Source organism: Oncorhynchus keta, chromosome 26 (genome assembly GCF_023373465.1).
Source record: "Oncorhynchus keta strain PuntledgeMale-10-30-2019 chromosome 26, Oket_V2, whole genome shotgun sequence".
Taxonomy (NCBI): Eukaryota; Metazoa; Chordata; class Actinopteri; order Salmoniformes; family Salmonidae; genus Oncorhynchus; species Oncorhynchus keta.
In genome coordinates, this window is record NC_068446.1 from 13,819,949 (window position 1) to 13,838,707 (window position 18,759).

The following is an 18,759-nucleotide window of genomic DNA, read 5'->3' on the forward strand; positions in this document are numbered from 1 at the left end:
TTGGCGCTGTCAAATCTGTGAGCAGCTGTTCTTGATCATTTTCACAAAGCCACACCGGTCCCACACGTGATAGAAGTTCAGAATGAGAAAGTGTAGGCTAAATAAAATATAATGAAGCTTGAATTGAAAATCATTAAACAAAGTAATGAGGATTTCTATCAGCCTAACCGGACTGTAGATTGTATCTCACGTTCCAGTGTTCAAACTTGTAAACAAGGCCGCATGGGATTTCTCTTAATGTGACTGCGCAGCAAAGTCAGCTTTAGGTATAATGCCTGGAGTGCTTGTAGATTTTACAGATTCTCCAGCGCAGTTCCACTTCCGACACCACCAAAACAATAGCTTTGCAGATGTTGACTAAAGCAGTTCTGATTTAATAGAGCCTAACACTGTTAGTTCATAATTTCTGATGTTTTCTTACACACCCATTTTCCTGCAAATCATTATGTGATCCAATGTCATATTCTGCCAGAGGCATTGGAATAATAAATATGTTTACAATTTGACTGCTTGTGCATTAGTGTGTTTTGAACTCTTGGGGAACCCCCCCCCCCACCACACAAATAGCTGGAGTAATGTTTCCTACTCCCATAGCTGCTCCTCTTCCCTGCCACCCAGATAGTAACCATCATAAACACTGATCAAGGTCACAGTGACATCAAAAGCCATCTGTACACAATATCATGGCCAAGGCAAACAGACATTTTGCTGGTGTTATTTTAGATATTCTGTTAGAGCCAAATTGACAAAGTATATATCCAATACATTCAAGAGCAGTCCTGCAAAATGGCATTTCAGAATACACACTGAAGAGATTTTTCAGAAGGAGATCAACAGCAAAAACAATCTGAGTCTCAAATAGCATCCAATTCCCTTTATGGAGCACTACTTTTGACCAGTGCCGGTCGGTGCCATATGGGACACACCAATGAGGGAAGTTTATGTAGTGTAAATAACACAAGTGTCTGCTCTCAAAGTACAAGAGCATATGCATATCGAGTTTAAAGTGTCTCCCAGAGCAACACTTCACCTTTAAAAAGAGAGTTTGCAGTGTTTGCATGTACAGAGCTCTTCTGAACCCTTAGAGACATGGACCCGGACAATCACTTGTGTCGACTCTTGACGTGCTGCTGATGGATAGAGACTAGAGACTGCCAAGTTCAGCCTGGTGTTTGTGTGTGTGTGTGTGGTGTGTGTGTGCCTGTGTGCGTGTGCGTGTGCATGTGGGTGTGTGTGTGTGTGTGTGCGTGCGTGCATGTGATTGAGAGTGGTATAGAGAGGACAAATCTCAAATCAGTCGGTTTGGACTGGTTAGCTACCTGGTGTTTGTTTGAACATGCAGATGAAGTGGTCGATGAGGTCCTGGATGCTAGCTAGCATAAAACGGCAAAGTGCCGGCCTCACTCTCCTCCATCATTAGCGTGTTGATGTTATGGGTAGTTATGCTGGAGAAACCTATTTTCCCCTTGTGTGGTGTTGGGGACTGTGGGACCCATGTTCAATGTTTCCTTAAAAGGAAAATGAGGATCATGTCTCTGTCAATACGGAGTCTGACAGTGAGTTGGAAGAAGAGGATGAGATTGACCCTCAGCCAGACCCAGGACCAGCCGTCAGCAACCAGCTCAACAGCAGCCTGCGGGAAAAGAGATATGGATGTAAAAAAAAATGTGAAATTGAATGGTCTTCTTGCCAAAGGAATGAGCCACCCTGCATGGCTGCCAATGTGATAAGGATGCAACCAGGGCCGACGCGGACGACGGTTACTCGTAAAATGTCTTCTTTTGAACATCCCAGACACCATCCAGAAAATCATTCTGGACTGTGCTAATTTGGAGGGAAGGCGTGTTTTTGGAGAGAGACGGAAGGAGATGGACCAAAGTAATTTACATGCATTCTTTGGGGTTCTTAACCTTGCTGGTGTTTTCAGATCCAATGGGGAATCCGCAGAATCCCTGTGGGATGCAGAAACTGTCAGAGAACTTTTCCGTGCAACAATGTTTCTGGAAGATTTCCACATTATTTCCAGGATTATCCGCTTCGATAACCGAGACACCGACCAGCTGAGTGAGTGATATGTTAGTAAAATTGCTGAACTAAGTGTCTTCATCATTCTAGATTGCAGGCGGAGGCAACAAGGAGAAGAGCTGCAATGTGTGTCGACCCAAAGACCGGAAGATACAGTACGGACACATCAAGTGTCAGAAATACATTTGTAACGCACACACACACAGTAAAACTCTGCCCATCATCTGGTGTGTAGACCGACCATAATTTGTGTTCAATGGGGCTCATTAATCATTTCCATGAAATACTGTATGTAAAATTTGTCCTTCCAATTTGTTCAGTTCAAAGCAATAAACATCAAGTGATGAAAACCTTGGTTCATTTATATTTGTTCAAGATAAACACGATTTATTCCATCCATGTCTTGATTATAATTTTTTTTAAACGAATAGTGCTTTGATTGATAAATGTGATCTAGCAGAGGTAAATGGCAAATATTCACCATGTATGCTGCCTATATTGCTTGTAATTGATATAAGTCAACATCTAAGCATGACATGTTTTTGACGTGAATTGTTACGGCGGTGTTGTGTTTAAAAACTAAATAGAAAGCCCATCAGACCCACGAACATTGGGTTAATACACAAACACACACCTTCCCTGTGTCGCTCTACCTCTATTATCCCTTCTCTCTCTCCCTCACTACCTCTTTCGCTCCAGCAGGTGTGCTGGTCTCTGTATGTCATCTTTATCCTCCACTCATTATGTTCTGCTCACATCCCTCTCTCCCACTCTCTTTCCTCATTTTCTGCCTCTGTGCTTATACAAGACCCTACACAAAAATAAAAAACTCCACCAGCAAAAATCTGAGGACAGGCTCATCGCGAGACATTTTGATTAGGTCTGTCAAACGAAATGTAAAAAATATATACATAGTTAATCACAGGATTTGTTGTGACTAATCGCAAATTCAGAATTGATTCCAATTGAGCTGTAATTTATTATCTTTTATACAAAAAAGCATTACACAAATATTGACATCTTGATTTTGTCCAAAGCAACGGTTAACAAAATCATTGCCATAATTTCCCTGAGGCATTGTAATGTGAGTACAGGACAGGTTTGGAATGTTCCATCCATTAACCACTAGCCATTTAAATGGCACTACATCTACAGCAGGTCAAATATTTTTCAGCCATTCAAATAATTCACGTTAACCTGTTAGGGATAAGTAAAGGGAATCTGGTGCCATTTGGGCCGCACATTGTCTCAGTGTGCCGGTCACTGCAGTGGAGACTATCCAGGTGATTTGCTGTGGGATCATAAACTTCCTGGAATAGAGTGGTAGGGAGTGACATGACTGTTAAACGCTGCTCATCGTTCACATTTAATTAGACACACACATGTTTTTTCTAAATATTACCAGGAAAGTTAATTGCATGTTTTGGTTTTTGCCCTAGCACTACACAGCTGATTAAAATAATCAACTAATCACAAAGCTTTGAACATTTGAATTAGCTGTGTAGTGTTAGAGAAAAAAAACTAAGTGTGCACCCCTTTGGGGCTCGGGGACTGAGTTTGGGAAAATCTGAGATAGCTTGGGTTGGTTTTTAAAGGTTCAATAACCATGCTCATAATGTTCTAAATGGAACCTGTATGGTTCTATAAAAACTTTTCTAAGGTTTATAAAGAACCATTAAAAAAAGGTTCTATATAGCAGCAAAAATAGTTCCGCTATGTTTACAACCCTTTTTGGGGCTCCATACTCTAGAACCCTTTGTATGGTTCTTTATAGAACCTTTATGGAGAATGTTTCTACAAATAAACTTTCTTAATCTGAAAGGTACTTTGTAGATCCTTTTGAAGAATCACACTATTTTTTTATTTATTCTGGTCAGCCATATTATATAGTTAAAATTATATAGGTCTAATTGTGTTAATTGCCAAGTTGAATCAAGTGAGCTACCTAGAACAGATGGGGTTTTTTGAAGAGAGAATTGAGAACCACTGACTGATTTAGTCAATCATTCTCAATTGACACAATGTCATATGTGAGTTTTTCACAAGACAATAGAAATGTGCAGTTTGCGAACGATTCGTTACTTTTGAACGAGTATTTTTGCTGGCTCGAGAGGCATGATTCATTTTTCTGAGTGACTCGTTTATTTTGTCGTTCGTTTGACCTCGTAGTGCTGGTTGCAATAAGTCATACAGCAGTAATTAATAAACGCCCATCAGGCTCAGACAGCGGCCCAATAGACCTGCTCAGTCATATGCACGCAGGAAAATAGATCATGAGCATAGAGACGAAAAATATATGTTTAGAATTGATAATTGATGGCATGGTGCAAGAATGACAGTAAATACTTGATTATTGAATTTTATGGACACAGATTTAGAACCAAAACATACACAACGGCTGCTTAACAAACTCGAACTTGAAAACAAATCGTTTTTGGCACTGCAGTTCGCGAACAACTGTGCATATGACCTTGCCCAGCAACTCGGACACCTTGCTCTGGCCAAACGTTAAGCCATGCCACGGACGTTATTTTCTCCTCGGCAATGAGAAGTATGTAGCAAACGGCAGAGCAGCGGAATAATTTAGTGTCATCAGGCTAATTATCACCATCACCAGCAGTCAAGAAATGCATTTTGCCAAGAGTCGTTCACAATCTAGCCTGGTTGCGGCCACAACTGGTCCTCATTTAAAATGTAGCAATAAATACTCTTATTTGTATGCCTAGCAATCGCCAAATGTACACTGTTTAAAGCACAAGCTTACAAGTATCAGGAACAAATGTCAGCTCCAATAAGCCCATAATAGATTTTTTAAACCGTTATTTTACCAGGTAAGTTGACGGAGAAACATTCTCAAATATAGAAATGACCTGGGGAATAGTTACAGGGGAGAGGAGTGGGGATGAATGAGCCAATTGTAAACTGGGGATGATTCGGTGACCTTGATGAGAGCAGCAGCTGCAGGAGGGACTGGTGCACTTCACAAAATAGACGGCATCATGAGGGAGGAAAATTGTGGAAATATTGAAGCAACATCAAGACATCAGTGAGGAAGTTAAAGCTTGGTTGCAAATGGGTCTTCCAACTTGACAATGACCCCATGCATACTTCCAAAGTTGTGGCAAAATGGCTCAAGGACAACAACGTCAAGGTATTGGGTGGCCATCACAAAGCCCTGACCTCAATCCTATAGAAAATGTGTGGGCAGAACTGAAAAAGCATGTGTGAACGAGGAGGCCTACAAACCTGTCTCAGTTACACCAGCTCTGTCAGGAGGAATGGGCCAAAATTATTGTGGGAAGTGCAGGCTACCCGAAATGTTTGACCGAAGTAAAACAATTTAAAGGCAACGCTACCAAATACTAATTGAGTGTATGTAAACTTCTGACCTACTGGGAATGTGATGAAAGAAATAAAGGCTGAAGTAAATCATTCTCTCTACTATTATTCTGACATTTCACATTCTTAAAATACAGTGGTGATCCTAACTGACCTAAAACCGGGGATTTTTACTAGGATTAAATGTCAGGAATTGTGAAAACTGAGTTTAAATGTATTTGGCTAAGGTGTATGTAAACTTCCAACTCTACTGTAAATGAGTAGAATGATTTATTATTTTTGACTGGACAAGCAGAACAGAGCAGAATAGAGCAGAGTCTGTAAAAAGAACCAAATATCCCATCACTGCAAGACAACAATATTGGCCATTCATATTTAATGCATTGTACCATAAAACATTAGATCAACTAGAATGACACTCTCACTTATGTTTGCACAAAAAGCTGTGCGTAAACCATGCCCCAAAATATTTTAATGAGCCGCCTCCCCTACATTTTAATTACGACCAAAAGAGCAAAGAACCCTTTTGTGAACTGTAAATAACCATTGAAGACCCCAATGGTTATTTAAAGACTTGTAGTTCCACATAGAACCATTGCTCTTCCCAAAGATCTCTTGAGGAACCCGCATTTTTTTGTGTGTATGCTGTAGTAATTTATTACCTCCAGTGCTAGACAGTCCTAAGGGACCCTCCACTGCCACTCCCTCGGTCTTTCTATCTCCCTCTCCTCCCTCCCTCCTACCTGGATCTCTCTCGCTCCCTCTCTGCCCTTGCTTCTTTCCTCAGACTCTTTCCTCCATCCCCTCCTCCCTCGTTCCCCATCTTTTTTTTCTCCCTACAACCTCTGTCGATAACCCCCCCTTCCTCTCACCTCCCTCCCACTCCTCATCCTATCATCTCACTGGGCACGTCTCCAGGTAATAGCGAAGACAGAGAGAAAACAAAGTGAAGATGACAGAAGTAATTTTGGATCAGTGCTTAGCCATATGGGCCGAGGACAAACCACTGGGCTTTGCTTCATAAATAATACAGATCACACCATCTGCATCTTTCAAGAAGCAGGATACCAGTTTTTGGTCCGGCATTTTCAATACTTTATCCAGTGTCTGCGTTCAAACAATTGACCCCAATCCATGCACCTCCATATTCGGAATAACCCCAGGGAACAATGTTACAAAAAAATACAGGATCAGGCCCAAATCCCCGTCATTCGCGTGAAGAAGAGACGCCAATACAGGGACGCAGTTCCGGGTGCCTTGTGAGAATTTGTTGACGAGTGGTTAACACGCCTCTACCATCCATCCTACTGGCCAACGTGCAATCATTGGAGAATAAACTGCATAAGCTACGTTCGAGACTATCCTACCAACGGCACAATAAAAACTGTAATATCTTATGTTTCACCGAGTCGTGGCTTAATGACGACATGGATAATTTTATTTTATTTTTTATTTCACCTTTATTTAACCAGGTAGGCAAGTTGAGAACAAGTTCTCATTTACAATTGCGACCTGGCCAAGATAAAGCAAAGCAGTTCGACAGATACAACGACACAGAGTTACACATGGAGTAAAACAAACATACAGTCAATAATACAGTATAAACAAGTCTATATACAATGTGAGCAAATTAGGTGAGAAGGGAGGTGAGAAGGGAGGTAAAGGCAAAAAAGGCCATGGTGGCAAAGTAAATACAATATAGCATATAATATAAAGTTGTCTGGGTTTCCTTGCACCGGCAAGACAGATCTGGTACCTCTGGTAAGAGGTGGTGGTCTGTGTCTATTTGTCAATAACGGCTGGTGTGCGAAATCTAATTTAAGTGCAATCACACAACAGAGATTATTTATTTTATGAAATAGTGAAGTTGTAATTTTTCCTCTAAGTTCTGCACAAACTGTTAGAAATCGTCTCAGGGAAGCTCATCTGCGTGTTTTTGTCCTCACCAGGGTCTTGACCGGACTGTCACCTACTTCAGTGGGTAAATGCTCACCTTCGATGGCATCTGGCACGCTGGAGAAGTGTGCTCTTTACGAATGAATCCTGGTTTCAACTGTACCGGGCAGATTGCAGACAGTGTGCATAGCGTTGTGTGGGCGAGCGGTTTGCTGATGTCAACGTTGTGAACAGAGTGCCCCATGGTTGGGCAGGCGTAAGCTATGGACAATGATGGCAATATGAATGCACAGAGAAACCATGACAAGATCCTAAGGCCCATTGTCTTGCCATTCATCACGTCATGTTTCAGCATGATAACGCACGAGCCCCATGTTGCAAGGATCTGTACACAATTCCTGGAAGCTGAAATTGTCCCAGTTCTTCCACGTCCTGCATACTCACCAGACATGTCACCCATTGAGCCTGTCTGGTATGCTCTGGATCGATGTGTCCAACAGATTATTCCAGTTCCTGACAATATGCTGCAACTTTGACCAGCCATTGAAGAGGAGTGGAACCATATTCCACAGGCCACAATAAACAGCCTGATCAACTCTATGCGAAGGAGATGTGTCACGCTACATGAGGCAAATGGTGGACACACCAGATACTGACTGGTTTTCTGATCCACACCCCTACCTTCTTTAAGGTATCTGTGACCAACCGATGCATATCTGTATTGCCAGTCATATCAAATCCATAAATTAGAGCCTATTGCATTTATTTAAATGTACTGATTTCCTTATATGAACTGTAATGCAGTAAAATCTTTAAAACTGTTGCACGTTGTGTTTATCTTTTAGTTCAGTGTACTTGTAAAAAAAAATACAAATCATAAATAGTGTTAAAAATAACAATAACAATAATAATAATAATAATACAGATCATACATGTGTCTCAAATGGCACCTTATTCCCTCTTTAGTGTGCTTTATAGGGTAGTGTACTACATAGGGAATAGGCTGAAATTTAGGACAAAGCCCATGATAATAACTACAGAGATCAGTCAAACACTGAGTTTTGATTGGTTCCACATTTGGTCTGGGTAACCTGTGATCTATGTACCAAGTAAAGAAATAAAGCCTGCATGATGGAAGATGTCTCTTTAGATTAAATGTTTGTCAAATAAACCCACAACAAAGAGAGATGAGTGTTCGACTTTATTTTTCATTTGTATAACCCCTGGCCTCTCCTAAAATATGGGCGATTCCAACTATAACATATAGGGGAGGATTGCAGCCCTACTCGGATGTCTATGTACCATGACCACCCCTATAGTTGATGGACCAATCCACCCACCCAAGCTTCTCTGTTTACAAAGACTGTCTTCCACAAGAAGGACCTGGAAACTGGAGGACCTGGAAACTAAGCTTGGTTCTAATTCAGTAACTGACATTATACATAACATAACCCCCGCAAAAAAATATTTCAAATTCTATTTCAGATTCAATATATTCCCTCAGAGGCCTTCCTTTATCAAAGAGACAATTTTATGAAAAACATTCGATAAATAGATTCAGTCCCACGGGGTAAGTTATTTGAGGAAGCAGTATTCAGTGTTGAAATAATCATTCCTAGTAATGGCACCACAGCTACATCAGCCGTCTTTAAAGGTACAATGCAGCTGTTCTTACCTCAATATCAAATAATTTCTGGGTAACAATGAATTAGCTTACGGTGATTGTAGGACTGGCACAATTACCGTATCACTGTGTAACCGACGTTTATGGATGAAGAATGTTAAGAATAGAAAATAACCATCATAATCGTTTTATTTTCTGGGAAGGGGAGAAGAAAATGCTGGCTGAAGACGGGACGGCCAGGCATTCGTACGGTTGAGTCCGTTTTTGTGATAACACGGACTCTTAACAACATGACTAAACTTTGTTGCCCATTGCTGAAACAAGCAAGGTGTTGTATCAAAATAATTAACATAATGGGCTAGGAACCTCTAACCCTGGTAATATGACTAGTAAACCGTTGTATTGTCATGCAATAATTTCAATAGTAATGTAGAATCTTCATTTAAAGTACATTACCAGTCAAAGGTTTTATAACACCGACGACTCATTCAAGGGTTTTTCTTTATTTTTTAAAACTATTTTCTACATTTGAGAAAAATAGTGAAGACATCAAATTAGGAAATGACACATATGGAATCATGTATTAAGTCTCAAACAAATCAAAATATATTTCATATTTGATATTTTTAAAACTAGTCACCCTTGACCTTAATCACAGCTTTGCACACTCTTGGCATTTTCTCAACCAGCTTCATAAGGTTGCTTTTAAAATGGAATGCATTTTAAAAGTTTGTCAAAGGTTCATTTCTGGAATCTTGAGCCAATCAGCTGTGTTGTGACAAGGTAGAGGTGAATGGACAGAAGATAGTCCATATTATGGCAAGAACATTTCAACTAAGCAGAGAGAAATGACAGTCCATCATTACTTTAAGACATGAAGGTCAATCAATCTGGAAAATATCAAGAAGTTTGAAAGTTTCTTCAAGTGCAGCTGCAAAACCCATCCAGCGCTATGATGGAACTGGCTCTCATGAGGACCGCTACAGGAGAGGAAGACCCAGCGTTATCTTTGCTGCAGAGGATAAGTTCATTAGAGTCCCCAGCCTCAGAAATTGCAGCCCAAAAGAATTCTTCAAAGTTCAATTAACAGACACATCTCAACATCAACTGTTCAGAGGAGACTGCTTGAATTAGGCCTTCATGGTCGAATTGCTGCAAAGAAACCACTACTAAAGGACACCAATAAAAAGAAGAGACTTGCTTGGGACAAGAAACATTAAACAGGTGGACATTAAACAGGTGGAAATCTGTCCTTTGGTCTGATGAGTCCAAATGTTCGGTTCTAACCGCTGTGTCTTTGTGAGACGCAGAGTAGGTAAATGGATGATCTCTGCATGTGTGGTTCCCACCGTGAAGCATGGAGGAGGAGGTGAGATGGTGTGGGGGTACTTTGCTGGTACCACTGTTAGTGATTTATTTAGAATTCAAGGCACACTTAATCAGCATGGCTACCACAGAATTCTGCAGCGATACGCCATCCCATCTGGTTTAATCTAAGTGGGATTATCATCTGTTTTTCAACAGGACAAGACATCAACACACCTCCAGGCTGTGTAAGGGCTATTTGACCATGCATAAGAGTGATGGAGTGCTGCATCAGATGACCTGGCCTCCACAATCACCCAAACCTCAACTCAATTGAGATGGTTTGGGATGAGTTGGAACACAGAGTGAGGGAAAAGCAGCCTACAAGTGCTCAGCATATGTGGGAACTCCTTCAAGACTGTTGGAAAAGCATTTCAGGTGAAGCTGGTTGAGAGAATGCCAAGAGTGTGCGAAGCTGTCATCAAGGCAAAGGGTGGCTACTTTGAATATAATATATTTTGATTTGTTTAACACTTTTTTGGTTTTTACATGATTCCATATGTGTTATTTCATAGTTTTGATGTCTTCACTATTATTCTACAATGTAGAAAATTACAAAACAAAGAAAAACCCTTGAATTAGTAGGTGTGTCCAAACTTTTGACTGGTACTGTATGTTATTGAAATATATGATCATACATTTTTAATTATATGCCACATTTATATACAGTATGGGTTTTAAATATATGATCATATGTTTCAAAATATACAGTAGGCCATGTTCTTTGATATATAAGGCCATATACTACTTTTCCGTATGGGCACCCTAGCCAGTCTCTCTAGCAGCAGTATGAGTGGAGATAGAGAAGAGGAGTTAGAGTTCTAACTCTGTGTAATCAGGCCCTTCATAAATTGGTTAATTCCTCCTCCGGACCAGTTTTCACTGGAGGAACCAGGAACCATTTAATGGGAACCATTCAGGCCTGGTCTGGGCTGTCCATGACACCCCAGTCTGGCCCAGACAATTACATGCTGGAATTGTGAGTCCAAGATCAAGTGTGATCCTGATCTTGAAATAAACTAACCTTTGTGTGTGATATTGTAGCATCAGAGTGTTAGTTATAACAGTATAACCATACAGTACATGGTTTAAAACAGAATCAAGGTCAGCTTGCTTGTAGAACTATATGGAAAATTATTGGGAGGATGCTGGAGTTACAACATACAGTAGAACACTTTCTCGCGTTAACTTTTTCATACAGTCAATGATGAAAAATACAGTACGATATAGTTCCCAGCAGCATCACTACTTCCCAAAATGGAGGTACCACTGTATCTCCACTGCAGCTTACTTCAACCAGCAGACAAACAGTATTACTGTGATTGGGACCTTCCAGATTCACTCTTTACTAACCAGAGTAAAGGGAGCCTCTTGGCACAACATAGCCCTGCTGTCCCTGATGTGTGGACTATATCCAGTTAGCGGGGTTTGTTGATGGTCGAGGAACACCAGTTAACAGCAGAAACCAGGGCAGCATCCCAAATGGCACCCCTTTCCCTATATAGCGCTTTACATTTGACCAGAACCCTTTTGGGCTTATGAGCTCTATGAGCACAGTGTGCCTTGGTCAAAAGAGGTACACTATATAGTGAATAGGGTGCCATTTTATACTTGAAAACTTGATTTGGGACTCAGACCAGCATAGCTATGATCACAGCTAGCCATCAGCAGTCAGTGACTTCCTTATTCAAGTCACTCTGTACTCTGATGTTCCTGCACAGAGTGATAAAGCCAGGCCTGACCATGGGAATTAGACTGTGTGGGGCCCCGGTCTCATCTCCATGATAGTGTGAGGCCAGCGGTGACACATGCTGGGCTGCCACAATAATATCCTTCCCCCACTCTTTGGCTTAATCTGACATGGGTTAGAGAGGCCAAGGCTGTGTTAGTCTGGTAATAATCTGTTGTTCACACCACTGAACACAGCAACAACCCACACCTGCTCAGGAAGACTGGATATTTGAATCTCTCAAATACTTTGCGAGTTTGCTTGAGTCAGCCTGGAGTGCCAGAATACAAATTAACACCAACATGGGACAAGATGAGACAGTGACAAAGAACGCAACACCAGAATCAGTAGCAGCAACACCAACCACATAACACAGACAGCGACAGTATAGTGCAGCATTTTTTCGTGCTATGGACTGGAATGTTATTACTTAGGCATCACCATCAATATGCAATACACAATATCTCTTCGGCATCACCATCAATATACGATATCCAATATCCCTCAGGCATCACCATCAATATGCAATATATAATATCCCTAGGGCATCATCATCATCATACAATATCCCTTGGGCATCAACATCAATTAACAATAATGATCAATTTCAGAACATTAGCAATAGTGGTGTGCTGGGGAATGCGGATGAGGACTGAGGAATGCCATAAATACTCCACAAATGAGGAAACTCTTTCTCCTCTATGTTTAACCCTCTCGCCATATCTTAGCGTTGACTATCTCTCGGTTTCTGTCTCTCCTTCAGGCTTCAGCCTTTCTCCCAGTGTGCACTTCATGACGAATGCCTCGCTCTCATTACCCACAGTCTCTCTCTCTCTCTCTCTCTCTCTCTCTCTCTCTCTCTCTCTCTCTCTCTCTCTCTCTCTCTCTCTCTCTCTCTCTCTCTCTCTCTCTCCCTCTCTCTCTCTCTCTCTCTCTCTCTCCCTCTCCCTCTCCCTCTCCTCTTCACTCCTCAGGTTGTCCTTCCATCACTCTACAGATCCAACACCAGTCCCAGTTCCAGCACCAGACCCAGTCACACCAACAGATGAGGTGCAGAGGAGGGACCAACAGATATTAACCTGGAGCGAGTGGACCACATGGGAGTGCCATCACTGTCCTTTGGGTCTGGAGCTCCCTTGTGGGTCTGCTTGCTCCTCAGGTTGTCTTTCATCCCTTCTGCCGATCCAGCACCAATTCAGATACCAGTTTTCAGCACCAGCTCTAGCACCAGACCACCAGAAGAGGCACGAAGGAGGGACCAGATCAGACGTTCACACGGAGTGAACAGGCCACAGGAGAGTACTACCATTTGGTTTCCCTGATTTGAATTGAGTACTTATTGTTTGAATTGTTTACTATTTTAAATTTTAACTTAATGATGGATTTAATTTGAACTTGTTGAACATTTAAAACTTCATGAAAAAACCCAAATAAAATGACCTTTACCCAAGAGTAAATTGACATTTACCCTATGCATGTCCCAGTATTGGGAGAGTTATACATTTGTTATAATATTTTAATAATATCTGTAAAGACAAATCTAATGTACACAAATATTGAGATTTGCAGTGTACAAACTTAACATGATGAATAAGAATGAATAAGAACTCATGGGTGGCCAAAAATATCTATCTGAAAGCCACGCCCCCAATAGGCCATGCCATCTGTCTCATCTCCTCCACTCATCCATTACGCTCACCAATCTTCTCTCCTCCTGTCCTCTCCTCCTCTCACCATCCATTACTCTCACCACTCTCCTTCTCTCCTCCATCATCTCCACTCCCTGTCTTGGCTCAACCTCAGGGAACAAACAGGAGTTCTGTCTAAAACATCACTGCTTTCTTTCCGTCATCCTCCTGATCCCAATCCTTCACATGCTGATGTACAGTAACGTGTGAGTGGGAGCAATGTGACCCAAGCACAATCCTTTTATCCATGAGTCAGCCTACAGTCAACCATCAGCCATGTCCTTCTCCCGAACACATCACACTCGATACACCAGGAGGATGGATGTCTTCACACTGCACTCAGACACCATGTCTGCCAATCATAGCAGCACTATTGTTCAACACAGACAGACTAGGGTTGCTTTCCAAATGACACCCTATTCCGTACATAGTGACTTACTTTTGTCCAGAGCCCTATGGCTGCCCAATGTATATGTCCCAAATGGTGCCCTACCCTATGTAGTGCACTACGTTTGATCAGAGTCCTGAGCCCTAGTCAAAAGTAGTGCACTATATAAGGGGATAGGGTGCCAATTGAGACACAGATTAAGAATGATCAGACACCAGTCTAGTACATGCTACAAAGCCCCCCTATCTGGCTCCTCTATCTATCTGCATACATTTACATCCGACTGATGGTAATTCTGCCATTAATCTGATCCTAGATCAGCTTATACCGATCCCGGTTAACACCAATAACCTCAGCACCCAGCCACACGCCTAACAAAACCTTTGGTAGTTCTGAGAATGTGTCCCAAATGACATCCTATTCCAAGAGTCCTATGGGTACTAGCCAAAAGCAGAGCACTACACAGGAAATAGGGTGCCATTTGGGGGTTTTCCAGAAGTCTTGGGGGTTTTCCGGCTATGTTTGCTGAGCAAGCCAGGAAGGAAGCCAGCCAGCCTGACGGTATCTACATTATCGTCTCCTAGTCCAGATAATGTGTTCCTAGGTGATTTGGAAAATCCCTGCCAGCCGGCGAAATGTTTGCAAATATTTCAATATCAATTTGAGTGTGGATAAAATAATTGTTGTTTCCACTGTCAGGAGAGGAAAAAACGAATTTCACACAGACCCCTCTACAGTAGCTATAAGCTTCAGAACAAAAACAATTCCCGCAGTCAGATTGTAGATTCATGGTTGGAAAGTGTAATAAAATAGAGATGTCAAGACACATCTCTAATCAGTACATCTAACAGCTACGGGCGAATCACAAACTGATGTATTGTTTCTATTTCATCAACCAAGCAGGCTACCAAAAGTAGCAGGACATAAAACGACATCGTTGGAATCTGTGTGGACATATTGAGCCTCGCTGATCAAGACAGAGAAACTCATTGTGGCAGGAATAGATGAGGAGAATAAGAGAGATGAGTGAGACAGACACAGAGAGAGAGAGGGAAAGAGGGAGTGTGTTTGTGCCTGCGCATATAAGTGAGAACGAGAGAGAGAAGCTTTATAAAAATAATGATCGAGAGAGAGAAAGAGAAAAGGAGTGAGAGAGGTGTATCGTACCTTCCAGGACGGTGAGTTTGGCGCTGGTGTTGATCTCTCCCACGCTGTTGATGGCAGTACACTCATAGATGGCCTCGTCCCTGTGGGTCCTCAGGGGCTGGATACGCAGGACAGACCCTGAGCCGTCGTCAAACTCTATCACCTAAAGACACGGATGGGGAGAGGAGATAAAAGGCATTACAATCAGACCTATGGTCGTCCTGTGACTAAGATTCAAATCTAAACTGATTTAAACGGTCATCTTAGCACGGGCATCCCTTTGATCGCTATTTCATCAATACGTACAGGACCACCAGAGCACTGTAGAGCCCACTGAGCCAAGGGAACACTCCTTTTTGGATCACTGGCAGGGGGACTAATATAGGGCTAACTTCTACTTACTCCGTAGGCGGGACTGAGGAACTGGGTTTATAACAAGAGTACAGACTATGCTCCAATTCTATCCAGTCTTCACAAGCATACCTGGCATACCTGACCAAACTCAAACTCTACTAAGCCATCTCAAATAGAGACTACTCTATTCTGATCTCAATTGAAAAGGACCCTCTGACATTGCATGACTTTGTTGCTGCCCTATATGCTCCACAGGCAGGTAAGCTAAGAGGAGTAGGTAAGTATGATCTGATACAATCACCCGATTAGAGAGAAATATGTTGTATGAAATGATGACCCTGAGTGGACAGCAGGTATTTCAGGAAGGCCTTTCAGGAAGCCAGCCTTTAGGGTGGTAAAGAATTAGAGGTCACAGGTCAAGGGAGTGGGTCTCCTAATCTTCCTTCCACTGCAGTGGAAACTCTCTGACCCAAACATCCACATGAGAGGAAGAGAACATTCCAGAACTTTTCTTTACTCCAATGACTGGATCTGTGTCAGTCGAGCACACCTAGGTTCAAATAGTATGACATTTTTCAATCACTTTGAGCGTTCACTTGAGCCTGCCTAGAGTGCCAGATAGGCTGGGTTATCACTGAAGGGGCTATTCCCTTTGTTCCCATATTCATATCTCCCAATTCATAATTAATATACACTACCACTCAAAAGTTTGGGGTCACTTAGAAAAGTACTTGTTTCTGAAGGAAAAACCATTTTTTTTAATCATTAAAATAAAATAAAATAGATCAAAATACAGTGGAGACATTGTTAATGTTGTAAATGACTATTGTAGCTGGAAAAGGCAGATTTTTTTAAATTGATAATTAGAAAACCCTTTTGCAATTATGTTAGCACAGCTGAAAACTGTGGTGCTAATAAAAGAAGCAATAAAACTGGCCATCTTTCGACTAGTTGAGAATCTGGAGCATCAGCATTTGTGGGTTTGATTACAGGCTAGAAAGAGGAGTGGGAGGCCAAGGTGCACAACTGAACAAGAGGACAAGTACATTAGAGTGTCTAGTTTGAGAAACAGATGCATCACACGTCCTCGACTGGCATCTTGTTTCAGGAAAATTAGCATATGTCGCGTGTCACTACTTTCATGTGCCTTAATAACAAACTTGTATGCCATCTATAAATATGAATACAGCTGTTAAATTACGAGCCTAGATGGTTTAGCCACAGAAACAGCCAGCAACCTTCCCGCTAGCCATGATTGGTTGAGATAATGAGTGGACTGGACATGCCGAAAGATGAGTTCGTATTGGTCTGCCGTGTAGCGCGGATCTGTATATTTGAGCTGGTCAGTATATGTAGGAAATCCTGTTTAACGCAGCTTTTAAAATATATATATTTATATATATATATATATATATATATTGCGTATTAGAATTGCATAAGTGTTGCTCTCCACTTTCTGGAGGACCGAGTTTTGAAATCAGTGGAATTTGAGCATGATAATTAAGGAGATGGAGAAAACACCTGTCTCTGGATTACATCTTCAAACTAAGGGCAACCATGGCATCCGTGACAGAGAGGAGCATCCATCCATGTATAGGGTTAAGATAGTCTAACTAGCTACATTTTTATAGCAACCTGGTTGGTTAGCTGCCTGCAGATTCATGTACGGTAGTAAGGTCATGAGCTGGGATAATGGTTAATTGTTTGTTTAGCTAGCTAGCTACATGTCTTAACAACATATTCCACTATGCAAGTATCCATTTCAATAGAATGTTCATGATTTCACTGCAACAGCTGTGGATAGACATAGCTTGTATATTCGCTCTAGCTATCTACTCTGATTTCAGAGCACTCTTGTCTGAGTGTGCCAGAATGCAGAATAACAGACAAATTTACAAACGCTCGACACACATTGAATATGAGCAGTGTCAGTAAACGTTGACAAAAAAGGGTCAATTGTTGCCAGCAGCACAGTTGCAGTCACCAATGCTCTGGATAACATAAAAACAGCCTAACCAGCTCTGCTATGGCGAGTAAAATGATCAGTGTAAGCTGTTGTCACATTTGTGTCTGGAGGTAGATAGCAAGCTAGCCAACGTTAGCCACTTAGTTTGGGTGCTTGACTGTTATCGATAGGACAGAACACTCGGATCAACCCTAAAAGAGATGAGTGGGGCTAAAGCTTAAGAGGGTGTGAACGATGCTGAATTGGGTGAAGACAATGAAGAGCTCTCCAGTAGGTGTACTAAAATATTCAAAGGACATTTTCTCAAACGTGAGGTTACAAGTTTATCAACTTTCAAAGCAGAATTACTTTCCCATTGTTCCTCAACTGTAATGTATGATCATGGTTCTGTAGATTCCTTTTTAAATGTCATCCGTTACAGTTACCTCTCCAAAATTGTAATCAGTAACATAATTTTGGGATTACCCAAACTCAATAACGTAATCTGATTAAATGAATTTACTTTAAAATTACTTTCCCCTTAAGGGACATTAGAAGAAGACACAAATATATGTTACCAATTGAATGACATCTATTACAGAAGAAATCAATGTTGAAGTTTACATAGCTGGCCATATATGGATGTTAAATTTCACTTTATGGGTTGGTTATGTAGGCTTCTTCTAACCCATCACTTTCTACCCATATAATAATATGATTAAATGATGTCAGAATTCCAGTCATTCCAAAAAATGTTTACCCCCCTTGATCTTCAAAAATAGGAGTTGGAAATATGGAAGCATATATTTAAACAAATTGTTATACCTGAGCATAACTCCAAAACTAAGGACTTAAACAGCCCATCTCTGTTGTTTATGATTTTGTTGTCATGGGGAACAACAAATGAACGCTATTTACTATTGGCCTACATTGTTGTTGGTGACACTTTGGTATCTTGATAATATGCAGCTGTTTAAAGGGCAAATCCACAGATTAAATGGTAACAAAATGGTCAGCATCCTGGAGTCGTCTCTTCACTGTTGACGTTTAGGCTGGTGTTTTGCAGGTACTATTTAATGAAGCTGCCAGTTGAGGGCTTGTGAGGCGTCTGTTTCATAAACTAGACACTCTAATGTACTTGTCTTCCTGCTCAGTTGTGCACCGGGGTCTCCCACTCCTCTTTCTTTTCTGGTTAGGGCCAGTTTGCGCTGTTCTGTGAAGGGAGTAGTACACAGCTTTGTACGAGAGCTTCAGTTTCTT

General features: G+C 41.4%; 1 protein-coding gene across 8 annotated transcripts in view; it reads right to left on the minus strand.

Annotated features, from left to right (window-relative positions):
* LOC118371478 (receptor-type tyrosine-protein phosphatase F) overlaps positions 1-18,759 on the minus strand; it is a 430,463-nt gene that overhangs the window by 209,630 nt on the left and 202,074 nt on the right. For all 8 annotated transcript variants that reach the window (XM_052480269.1, XM_052480266.1, XM_052480268.1 and 5 more), the window contains exon 4: positions 15,222-15,363. In XM_052480269.1, coding sequence (XP_052336229.1) covers positions 15,222-15,363 — 142 coding nt within the window. The remainder of the gene's footprint in view (positions 1-15,221; positions 15,364-18,759) is intronic.